Source organism: Tyto alba, unplaced genomic scaffold (assembly GCF_018691265.1).
Source record: "Tyto alba isolate M040663 unplaced genomic scaffold, T.alba_DEE_v4.0 Super-Scaffold_2, whole genome shotgun sequence".
Lineage (NCBI taxonomy): Eukaryota > Metazoa > Chordata > Aves > Strigiformes > Tytonidae > Tyto > Tyto alba.
In genome coordinates this window covers 11,258,823-11,271,660 of record NW_024881282.1, presented here as the reverse complement: position 1 = coordinate 11,271,660, position 12,838 = coordinate 11,258,823, and the positions used below count along the sequence as shown (strand labels likewise).

The window sequence follows — 12,838 nt, the reverse complement described above, 5'->3', positions numbered from 1 at the left end:
AAGGTCTTCAAGCCTGCAGTTTTGTTTTGGGGTTTTTTTGAACAAAAAAGTATACTGAAAATTTAAAACTGTGCATTCCTATGTGTGTTAAAGAAGAGCTTAATTGTCTTGTACAAATCTGAAAACACTGAGAGTCCCCAGTGAATGACAGACAGTACTCCAGTTCATGAAATTTCAGTCTAACAGCTATAAAATTATTTGTTGTCCATTAATAACTCATACAGCCATTTTAACATTACATAAGCATTCAGCCAGAAGAACTGTAGATTGCAAATACAGACGCAAAAGGCTCTATGCCATTTCTCCCACTGCTGAATTATAGGACATGGCTGAGTTACAAAAGTCAATGTCTTCATTTAGTACCTTAGAGGCTCTAGCAGAAATACTATACGTGCAGGCTCTTGGGTGAGCCTAGCACTCCCTTTCCACCCAGCAGATATTTGCCATTCCATAGAAACCCAACAAAGAACAACAATGCATGGAGAGCTTATCAATTAAATACTGATTTGATATCAGTCTCCAGCTACCCCATGCCTCTCAACAAATCATCTTAATTCACAGAGTGTAGAAATCTTCACATTCAGTAGGAGACATTAGAACATGTCTCCTACATGTTGGTTTCTGGAATTAACTCGACAGCGATGGGGGCATATCCTCTAACCACAGTCATGGACACAGGCAAAGAACAGCTACTTCAGCATGCATCGTTTTGACTATATGGTCATATAAATGGCCAAATCTTACATCTTGTGTAGATTGGCTCCTGCATGCAGACACACATAATGTTCTTATAATGAACAGCACCCAATGGAGTATTTTCCAAGCGAAGTACCACTAACAAGCTGCCTTTTTGATTGTTGCTGTTGCTGCCATTGTCACTATTGTTGGTTTTCCCTGTTACCATAAAACCAATCAGATTTCATCTTCTCAATCTACTGCTGAAATTAGAACAGCATCCCCCAAATCAAGAGCCAACAGAAAACATATGATCAAGAAAAAGAACTGTGGAAAAGTTATTTCAATTACCTTCAGAATTATACAGGGATTCGCTCTGGTGTACATTATAATCCCATTGCTTTGCAAGGTTCGCAGACGGAGAGCCAACTTGAATTCCTCTTTCTTGCTATTTTCAGAAACCCGGTATTTAATGTAGCTATTCCCAGCAAAGCTAAGGGAAGTGTGGCCTGAAATAACCATTTTGAGAAGACACATTTTCTGTTAGTGACACATGAAATAATTCCTCAATTGTCAAGTTAATTAAAGAATTTATAGAGCTAATGTGAATGTCTAGGAAGAAATAAATAAAACCCAACTTTGACAGGAAAAAAAGCTGGCACCTACTATAAAAACATATTGTATTTTTTTCAAAATTATTTTTCAGGAGATGGAGAAAAGTTCTATGTCTCCATACTTGTAAAAAAGAAAGGCTTCTCCAAGTATTCAGCATTTTTAAGGTTATACACCCCTGGAGGCACCTGTTTCATATCACTGGTAACAGGGGAGTCAAAGATAACCATGCCTGTACATCAGGTAGTTGAGTTATGGGTATAAAGTTAGGTGTGGACAGATGCCAGCCAAACCCTTGCAACGAGTTTTCTGCAACCACTGGCCAGGACCACAGCGATACAGCTCAGTGTCTGCTCTGTTTTCATCAGGGAAACAGCACACATCCTCTGTCACACGGCTCTGGATTCACTGAAGTCAACAGAAAGCTCCAGTTCACCAGCTTTCCACTTGGCTCTTTACATCCCAGGGAACAACACAGCTGCAGAGAACTAACAAATGTCCTCAAACTTTCTTTTTGGGATGGTGTAGTGTTTTCATTAATAAAGACTGGAATTTCAGTAATCTAAATAGTAAGCAGAAGAGTTAATTACAGAGCTTTGCCCATGGCAAGAAAACATCTGGCATAACAGTCTCTAGGAAATGTCCTGTTTTCTCAGCAGCCTGTTTTACTGATCTGGGACTCAACCAAGTCAGTGGGAATTCCCCAGCGGAAACTGAATCATGGTCTTCATACAGCCCCATGGCTACAAAGCCAAGTATTTTACAAGGCTGATAAACAGACACACTGAGTGCCAGTGTCGAGAAGGATTATGAAGTACACCTTCTGTTGACTTCAGTGGCACCTCTTCCTACAAAATGAAAATGGCAGCACTTTGTTGTTCGAGTATATCCCCCTTTACCACTGTGACATGAACCTGAACATTCGCCAAGCTTTCCTGGTGGGCACTGGCAGATGAATGGTCTCCGGTTAGCTTCATACCCCACACACTGCATGTCCCCTGGACACGGCTTCTCCAGACAGGGGTCGTTAGACCCTGGGCAGAGTCCTCCTGCAATAAGTTAAAATACTGTCAGGGATACACAGTGTAAAGCATGATCGGCAGCAACACAAGAGTAATGAAAGACAATTATTGATCTCACACTTCAGTACATGCAAAGAACGGCTTAATAATAATAACAAAAAAAAAAAATAAAACCTTCACAGAATAGACGTCCTTTGAACAAGTACATAGCAAAACCGTTATGGTTATTCTTCAAAGGCTGCCCTAAAACCCATGGCAATGTATTATAAAAAACAACTGTTATGAGCAGTAACTGGTTTATAATTGGTGTTGTGACTCTCAGGCCATTCATTTTCTCACAATGCCTCATACACAGGGGATTTAGAGAGGACTTGAAGCTACACACTCCTTTTGCCTGAGCACACCCATGAGAAGCAAATTTAAGGAGGTAGCATTCCCTAGGATCAAAAATAAGAAAAAGCCATTCCTGGGCTACAGTGACAGCTGGACTTCTGATCCTCATACTGCACAGGACACACTGCCAGTCTGATCATACAGCACAGGCAAATTTGCCCTGTCCCCATGTGCCTCCTGTTCACCTTGCCCAGGCTGCCAAAACCTATACTCCTTTCTTCTGGTTGTGACTACACAAGTCCTGTTGCATCTGTAACTGCATATGTTCAGGAAAAAAAAAAAAAAAAAAAAAAAAGTGCATCACTTGCTTTGGACACTAAGATCTCAATGCGAAGAAATTCTGAAAATCAAAAACGAGTTGACTGTATTTCTTGATGCTACCTAATTAAAGAAAGAAGAAGTTTAATATTCAAAATAGCCAGCTGCAATTTATAATTATAAATTGGGCAAAACATCCATGTCCTTTTGTATTTGAGGAAGAACATAATTTGGATAAAATTATTTTGAATTCGAGTATCAACTCTTTCCTAAAAATCTTCTATTAGCATGAAATCTAATCTTGACCAAGAGTAGGTGAATCCATAACTACTACTAACTTCATAAGGGAAGCAATCTGAAGGGATAGATGACTACTGAGTTTTGAATTTGCTTAAAATACTTGTGCAACATAAGTACATTAAGGTTCTTCAAAACCTCCTAAATTCTTAACATGTATCAAGCAGAGCATGTCAAAGGCTTACTTTAAAGCCTGTCAATGTCAAAGGAACTTCTTGCATTCCATGAGGTTTGGATAAAACTTCTACATAACTTCCAAAAGTGTCTAAATAAATCTGTTTTGATTGCCCTAATCTTAAAAGACTTGCGAACATTGTCTACAATAATGCAAAACATGATACAACTATTGTTGCTTAATATATGAATTCTCAGGAATATACATCTTCCACAACAGTTAGCCTTTTCTTGGTTGCAATAAGGAACTTGGTAGATGCAGGGCCAGCTTCTGCCTTTGGACATCTGTGTGTGGCTGCTACGAAAGTAGCCTTTAAGTACAGGAAAAAGGCATTCCCGCCCTTGCTTCTGTTGATTTGCAGCCAGAGCTTTAACATAATGCTAGCCAGTTGCTGTGAATGGACAGGTGTCTCTTGTTTTGCTTATCAAATTAATTTACTTAATACATGCAGGTGATAATCTTAACAATAAAAAGTCAGCACCTTTCTACCCATCACTTTCTGAATATTGCCAGTTCTTGTTTATTGCAAGACCCTTATATTAAAAAACTGCTTTATTTTTTGAGCATATGTATTTTATTTACAATTTATAAAGGAAGAAATCAACCTGTCATAGAGTATATCTCCAAAAGTAATGAAAGACAGAATCTTACTCTTCTCACACTTCAGTACAAGCCAAGCAGGGCTCATAGTGAGCATAGCTGAAATTACCTGGCACTGTAAGTATTTTCTGGAAAAAATAAAAATTACTACTGTAGGTTTCAAAGTGGACATGGGCAGACTACAAATATGGCAATGACTGTAAGTGTCTTGCTTGATGTAGAGCACAGTCAATTTAATCTTTAACATCCTCCCCTCCTTTGTCAAACATTTGTTTGAGAGGTCTATGCAGTAAAAGATTTACAGTACTGCCTATAGCACTGTTAGAAAATGATGCATGGCAATCTTTATTAATCACTTTAGTAGGTAACATTAACAGGAATAACAGCTACAATATACAGTCACACTTTAAGTCTTACAGAATGAAGAAACAAATGTCATTTAATAGGGTTCTGCACCGCAGAACTATGCTTTATTTAAATGTAAAGTCTGTAGAATTTAACAGAAAATATGATGTTTTCGTATATATATTTTTTTAGAACCTCCCCCTGCCCCCATTCTTTGGAATTCAATGGTAAGTAACAATTGTTCCTGAAATTGTAACAGGTGGTTAAATATTCTATAGGCTGCCTTGTATTTTCTACTTGGTTCTTTTAGCTATTTTAATTCATTCTTATGTGACAAATACACAGCATTCTGCTGTATGCAGAGAGTATCTCTTCTCTGAACACACTTAAACCTTTTGTGAGGCTGTAATTCAAGCAAGCGTCTGCGTAGCTGACAGACAAGTCATTTGGACAAAAGCCCCACAGCTTGTCAGTGTGCAGCAGAAAGGGGCACTGAGACTTCCAAACGTGGCTCTGCAAATTTTCACATCCCCTAACCTATGACTGTATCTCTGACATGAAGCAATAAAGCAATAGCTTACTTTGTTATCCATCTCTGCCAGGTTTTTTTAGCTGATTCAAACTCTGATTTGTACTTCAGAGTAATCCTTATGCTGTCAAAAAATATATGGAAAGGATCTAATGTATTTAGTGCAACTGTGGAGACACACTAAAGAACTGCTTATCCTGGCAGGCCAAGAATAGTTCTTCTGGTAAACTACAAGAAAATCAACTTTTTATTCATCCTGCTGCAGCAGGATTACATAGTTATCACAAAATTTTTAAAATATTCAGACTTGGGAGAAGAAATGCTTTATGCCTGCCTAAATGGTTATAAGTACATACGCTACAAATCTGCATTATTGCATTGCCCTAGCTAACACGCATTTTCAGGCTGATTTCACAACTATGCGGAGCAAAATTGTGAAACTGTTCAAGGTTACATTGTCCACATTAAAGATTTACAGCCTGACTTTAAATAAAATTATTCTAATATTGCACTTCCACTCCAAAGAGCAGTCTGTTTACCATCCAGTAAGAGATTCAAGAAATACAGATTTGAATTGATCTTTTTTTTTCTGTAGGCAAGTCCAGACAATCCACAGCATTCTCTTGAAACTCATATTAGTATTAATAAAGCTGTTCTCTACAAGGTATCACAGAGACACATGAGCTAGCATCAACCAGTGCATGGCAGGAAAAGGTGGAATAGACCCACTTGATTTTGACAGATCATCTTCAGTTTAATTCTCTAAAAGAAGGTAAATGTATTACAATCTCCCCACTACTGTATGGAGGGAAAAAACCACTCTTCCGTTGCAAAATGAGACATTTATTTAATTTCTGTCCCTCCAAAGAAGGACCACTTCCAGGAATCTAAATATATTTTGAAAATTGAGTGCTTCAACAATTTTAACTTGAGCCTTGTGATATTTGGTGTTTTTCTGTAAGCACATCCTCCTGAATTTGTATGAATATTAAAAAAAAAAAAAAGAGTCCGTTTCTCTCACTTGCAGAAGAAAGCTTGAAAGGTGACTCTTGAAGGCCAGAGTCACAGAAAGCATGTAAAGCAAACTCCAAACTGTTACTTTTAAACAATCTAATAATTAGTTTAGTGGGGAGGGAAGACTGTCAACTCATGAGCTTAAATTTGTTTCTGTTTTTGGAGCATGGTAGTCAGGTATTATACGCAACGATTACTGTAGACATATCAGTGCAGATGCCACAAACTTGTTTCTGCAGAAGTCAGACATGGGTTTCAGTTATCTCAAGTGCTCCTGGAAAACTCTGTGTCACAGTATGTCCTAGTGAATCAGATTCTCTCCAGTTTTAGAAGAACTGAGACACTTGACCTCTTCCATCTACTCCTTGATCACAGCTTACCTTAAGACCCCTTAAGCGATAGACAGCAATTCCTACTTGCCCCAATTCTACTGCCATGCCCCAACTTCATGCTTCAGCTCTCCCACATTTTATATGACATTGTGCATTCCCAGCAAAGGCCTTAAAATGGGGGATATTTGCAGGGAGAAACATCTCTTCTTACACAAGTGCAATGTTAAAAGGACTACAGCCAAATCAAATCTATAGAATTTATCTGCAGTTCTTTGTTCCCAAGCACAGACATGACACCTTCTTCAATCTTCCTGGCTACCTTGCCAGGACAAGTCAAGGATCATTAGTATGTATGCGCTTCCTGAAAATGGGAAAAGCAGTGTTGTACAGGTAGGAATTGGGTTCCTGATGCTCAATCCTTCAAAACACCCAGAGTGTGTGCTCTGTTGAGCTGAGGACACAAACCACCTCTGAAGATTAGATCCTGTATTAATAACAGATCATCACAGTCTATGAATTCCTTCTGTCAGAACATTCACAAAATGCTAGAAGTGGCTCCATAAAGTCTGAATTGCCTGGTTTCATGACAAAGTGGTCCAAGACTGCTATTCACTTGATTAAATAACGCGGATGTGAGTGTCTGCACTTTTGCTGAACACTTCTGGTTCTATTAGAAAAATTCTTTCAAACTATTAAGCCAGAACCATATTAAACACTTGAAATGGAATTCATCTCATCTAACTTTAGGGCATGATTCATCCCACTGATTTTAGACATCTAGGGAGAGATCTATCACATCATTAAAAATACTTCATTCTTCCCACTGTCTGCAAATGGGGCCTGGAGTGACCGGCTTAGATGTAGATATATACTCACATTTGTCAAGATGATTTCAATCCAGCCCTCTCCCATAAACATATTAATGTAATCCCACTTCTGTAAGATTATAATGCAGAACAACTCTACAGCAAAGTAGTCCCCCAAAAAACTGCCTCTTTCCTGCATCTTTGTCTCAACACAAAAGAATTACTTTGTATCATGAAAAAATAAAAATACGGAATAGATTTTTGCTTCTGAAAAATGAGAATGTCCTGCGAAGTATTTTACACAAATATATTTCTTCCAGTCCTCCTATCTTTATTTCCTACAAGCACTCACAGATGTTTGCATACTTCACGTTATGTGATGGGAGACTGGCAATTGCACAGCCCCTATAGCCACATGGAGACAAACCCCAGTTTGTTAGAATATTTTTCATACAAACACAAGCAGATGAGCCAGAAATCTAAGGAGACAGTCTGTTATAGGAAAACTCTTTAGTTCAATTTTATTGATTTTAAAGGCTTACATTGATGCACCTGCACTTTCGAACTTAACCTTCCAGAGCTGAGCTGCTGAACCTCCGAAGTTCACCCACTGCCTGCTTCACAGTCTCCCTGAATTTTCATGTTAGATAACTCCGTTTGCTCACAAAGGTAATCTAGGTAAGTTATGCACAGCTGGCATGCATAAATTGTGCATATCTATGACATCTGCCAGTGGGAAAAACACTCCAAGTATGATACATATTTCAAGAACGAGTGAATTAGTTCAAACGCAAGCTTTCTGGGTCATAATTGAATCAGATCTCTGGAAACATATGCAATATTTTAATGGCTTTGTCATAATTCAAGCTATTAATATTTACTGGACTGGATCATGAAGCTATCCTAGTAACAAAAGTAGTATAATACTTTTATTATACTGGTAATATCTTGCTAATGCTGTCTTGTTAAACAAGCCAAAAGAAATTCATTCTAGTATTTTGTGCTCTTTTTCCTGACTTGCTGCATTTATGTGCATGTACAAGAACTACTGATCAAAGAAATATTTGCATTTTTCTAACTCTTTTACTGGGCCTAGTCTTCAGCATTCATGAAAGCAAAACTACGCATACATTCTCTAATTAATATACCCTCAGAAGTCTGTGTTACTTCCTATGTGATAAAACACTCCGTGTGTCTGTGTATTTACCTAAATATCAATAGATTTCTTGTGGCTCCTTTAATTAAAAAACAGTGGAAGAGTCTGAAGCATCAACCAATGTGGAGAAGAGCAACGCGTAGATTTTTTTACTTCCCACCAAGACCTCTTATCTCTGTGCAAGTAATAGGCGCCAAGGCTTTCACCACCCTGGTAGCAACACTTAACTCAGCAGCTCTAGACACTTGTTACAAGCTGGATGGCAGACTGGACATGCACAATCCCAGCCCAAGTCTTGTGGATGACCCATGGGAAATCAGCACACGGTGGCTTGAGCAGGAGCTGTGGGAACCCATCCAGCTTTCCAGCTGGACCAGGACAGCCCATTGCTGCCTGTTGCAACTGTTCCCATACATCACTTATAGGCTATGATAAGTGGTCCAGAGGCTAGGAACCACAGACAGTCTGCAGAACCAGACTGCCTTTCCAGCAGCCTGCCATACATTTTGAGGATTGACTGGTACATGATAGAAAAATTCGGAAATCGCTGTCCCAGCGGAATTTCTAGGCTTCCAGTGCAAACTTGCTGTGCAAAGAAAAGGGAGAACTGCTGGATCAGAGCTGTATTGAATCGCAAAGTCCTTTTTTGGGGGTTTAAACTAAGGGATTATGAGGCAGATCCATTTACTATTAGTATCTGAAGGGAATAATACATCATCATTGACTTTAATAAGTAGTGAAGTGAAATTATAAACAGTGAAAATTTTGGCTGCCAGAAAACCTATTTCTGACAGTGAAGGCTATCACTATCCCCATGGAGATGAGGATTTGTGATTTCTTGGTACGAAAATGAGACAAAACTATGACTTAGAGAATATAAAAGTGTTTTGCAGGCAGTGCTCCTGCACTGGCTCCTGGACTCCTCTGGAGGATACTGCAGCATTGTCCCTTCTAAACCTGTGAAAATCCTTTATTTGAGAGCCTTTCATGTGTAACAAAACGCTGACTATTGTTATAATGGATACATCTGTTTGAAACTTATAATGCTATTACTTAAAAATTGACCAGATAGTCTGCTCTTGAATATACATGAAAATACCTCAGATACAGAATTCTGATATTTTCACAGAACTGAACTTCTATGGCATTATTATTCACATGCCACAGGAGACTATGATTTCTGGTTAAGTTTTATGTGATTTATGCCTATTTTCATTCCCATGGAAGTTGATGATAAGACACGAAGTCCTGCTGATTGCTGCAGAAACAAAGGTTGGTTACTGAGAAACATGGCTGCTGAATTCTTGTACTGCTCTGTGTGTATGTATGCATGTGTGCTTAAGATGAGGGAGACTTAGATTTATTGATTTTACAGCAGCTTTTTTCTCCACTCTTAAATGAAGTGGAATGAGGAGCAAATAGCTCGGCAAACAAAAGAAACAGAACTATGATTATAACTGCCTGAGGTTTTATACTGCAAGTACAGAATCATACGGAAGACTGGCTCTCAAATCTATTTGTCATATATGCCCACGTGAAATCTCTGCCAAAACACGGAACAGCCTGAAACCCAGTCAAAACCCCACCCTAGGTCAGGAATAGTGCTTGCTTGCAGTTACTTAATAAAATACTTCACTGGTTTCCATGGGTCTCTGCAAAAATGGGACTGGAAAAGGCCTTTCCACCCGCATTTCTTAGATAAGAGGTCCTTTTCCTTGGAGACTGCTGGTGAATCACTGCAGATCAGGCTGTTCTGCTACGATCACACTCCAGGTTTATTCCAGTGGTGGCACCGAGGGGGTGGGAAACCACATCCCTTCCTCTCCCTTCCTCTCCCTTTCCTTCCCCTCCCCTGGAAGTTGGCTGACGGCTCTGATTATGGACCCTCCAGGAAAGTGGTCTTTGTCGTAAAAGGCCAAAGTTCATCAACTTCCATTTACATCAGTAAACACGAACAATTCTTCCCGAGCCTGAGAAATCAATTCCCACAATACATCAGCCAGTCGTGCTTTAACGGACTGAATTGAAATGCCCCTTCTAATCTGCATCAGAGGAATAAAACTGATCCTATCGCATAATGTGTAAAGATGGGAGGGGAAGACGGAGCGCTACTCACCATTGCACATGCAGCGCACATTCCTGTAGAAGCGGGGGCACACAAAACTAATTCGTGCCGTGCTGTAGGTCATCAGGGAATGTGAATCAATAGATAGACTTTGCTCACAGTGTTGTTCCTGACAATCCAGTCCAGAGCAATTCTTCGCCAAGATAGCAGAAATACGAATCACATTTTCCAAGTGTCTCCTTGCATTGGTAAGCTTCTGAATCAAATAGGCAGGCTTATAGAAACCACTGTTGTGCATCTGAACTGCAAACAGCATGTCAAGCTGATTGCTGCCTGCCACCGGCTGAATACTGATGATGTGTAGGCTGTCTTGTTTTTGGGAGAGCACTGCGTTTCGCAAGGTACGCCTGAAACCATGCATGTGAAGGCCCACAAAGTCTTCTGGGGAAACATTCTCAAAACGGATGGTGACTGTGTTCTGCAGCATTTCTTGTAGCAATTGCTCAACGTGGACCACAACATCAATGGGTACCTGGAACCGGCCATCACTGACAGAGACATTCAGGACATACTTGCCGTTATCGAGCCCTCCAAGGGCAATGATTTTCCCATCATGGTTGTTGACCTTGAACAAACTTTTCTGCTCTGATTTTAGTGTATATGTGAGGACATCGTACACATCCTGATCTGTGGCATGAATTTTGCCAATGACTCCTCCAGGAAAATCATCTTCCATGGTGACAATGAAAATCTCCAGTGGAATGGCAGTCGGTTTGTGAATGCTCTCTTCAATAACCCTCACCTGAACGTAGGTGTGGGAAACCTGCTGAGGCTTCCCAGAGTCCTTTGCCTAATGTAATTTAGAAAAAAATAAAACAAATAAAACCCCAAATAAACCACACATATAACAGAGCCAACAACTGTAACTTCGTGCTATATATATTTTCACAGCATCAGTAATTCTGAAGACCTCTCAAAAGAACTTCCCAAATGCATTTGCAACATACATATGTAAAGGAATGTCTCAGCCATTTCTCGCAGTGGAACTTACAAACTCTTTAGGGAAGCACAGATATCTCATCTAAGTAGATTGCAGAGAGAAATGTGTCAGCAGAATGTCTCATTACTCAAACTGAAATGTTCCCAGGATCCCACAGCTATCACTTGTCCTCTTCACAACGGAGCCATTTGAATGTGGTATATTCTGCACCAAATGGAGCTTGGGCTCACTTCTACCCTGGAAAAGAGACTGAAGCCCAGTGAAATACCATCAAACAGTTTCTGCACTGCTTGGTGTGCTCCAAAGTGTTTCAGACCCTGCTTAGTTTGTGTGGATGTGATAGAGTTCAAAGTTTTTCTACAGCCCTCTGTACCACTTACCTGAAGCAATCAAGAAACATGCTTGAAATAAGTAAAATTTATCACCCTCCAAAAATGAAATAGGGTGCTTGTGCTGTTACTAATGATAAAATATGAGAGCAGTGCTGCACTTGGACAGATGACAGTATGACCCAGAGCATGTATGATAGCACCATTTGCACTTTTTTATAGAGAGTAAAAGAGCAAGTATGACAAAAATCCCAAGGCCATCTTGACAGAAAGGTGTGCAAACTTGAATCAGTGTCCTTTCCTGCACTAAGAAAAATGTTTCATTGAAGTCACTATTAAGATATACTGCTCCACACATTTATTTGCTCCAGAGAAGAAGAGAAGACTAAACTACCACTGGGCAGAGATGTAGCACACATTCAAAGATCTCTGTATTTGGACATGGGTAGGAAGATTTACAACCTGAAGTAAGTAAAAAAAGTCAGGGTGGCAACAGAAATATGGACATTACTAGGAAGGGATTAATGACACTCTACAATTCATTCATCCTCACTCCTAAAAGGGCTGGATGGAGCATTTTAAAAAAATAGTATGTATATGTGCACACTCATCCATGCAGGTTACATCCCATTCCACTTTAAATTTTAGCATTGCTTTTTAATAAACCTAACACAGAGGAGGAACCTGATGATGGAAATGAGAAAGCAACACTGGCAGATGTGAATGGAAAGAAACATTTCTATGGTCTATACACTACAAGAGACTACAAATATGTTTTCACTGCAGAAATCCCTAAAGAAAACAATACTTGGATGATTTAGATCTCCACAATCCAACAGCATGGTTTTCTGAACACGTTGGTGCATCTCAGACATTGTGGTCTGTCTAATATTTCATTTATATGACACACTTGGATCTATATAGCTAGAGGATGCTGATTAAATTTAATTCTCATGTCCAATTTTGGTTACACGGGAACTTCGGCTAGCAAATTGCCCTGAAAGCAGGGTATTTTAGGATGAAGGAATGGTAAGAGTGAAAGGTGAGGTTTTTAGTTTTGCTGCAAGGCTCAAAAAATAGGTTTCAGGAATATTAGATGGCAAACCTGTAAAACTTTACTTTGATTTGAATTGTTAATTACCATCAGAGCTTTTATTTTTGAATTGTAACTAACTGAGGATGTTACTACTATGAACAGCATTAAATGTGCTTGCAAAGGAGCAGACAGGC

The 12,838-nt window shown here is 39.4% G+C and overlaps 1 protein-coding gene across 8 annotated transcripts in view; it reads right to left on the bottom strand.

Annotated features, from left to right (window-relative positions):
- FAT3 (FAT atypical cadherin 3) overlaps positions 1 to 12,838 on the bottom strand; it is a 418,659-nt gene that overhangs the window by 34,129 nt on the left and 371,692 nt on the right. For all 8 annotated transcript variants that reach the window (XM_042792184.1, XM_042792182.1, XM_042792186.1 and 5 more), the window contains 3 exons: positions 10,331 to 11,129; positions 2,202 to 2,336; positions 1,027 to 1,184 (listed from right to left, as the gene is read on the bottom strand). In XM_042792184.1, coding sequence (XP_042648118.1) covers positions 1,027 to 1,184; positions 2,202 to 2,336; positions 10,331 to 11,129 — 1,092 coding nt within the window. The remainder of the gene's footprint in view (positions 1 to 1,026; positions 1,185 to 2,201; positions 2,337 to 10,330; positions 11,130 to 12,838) is intronic.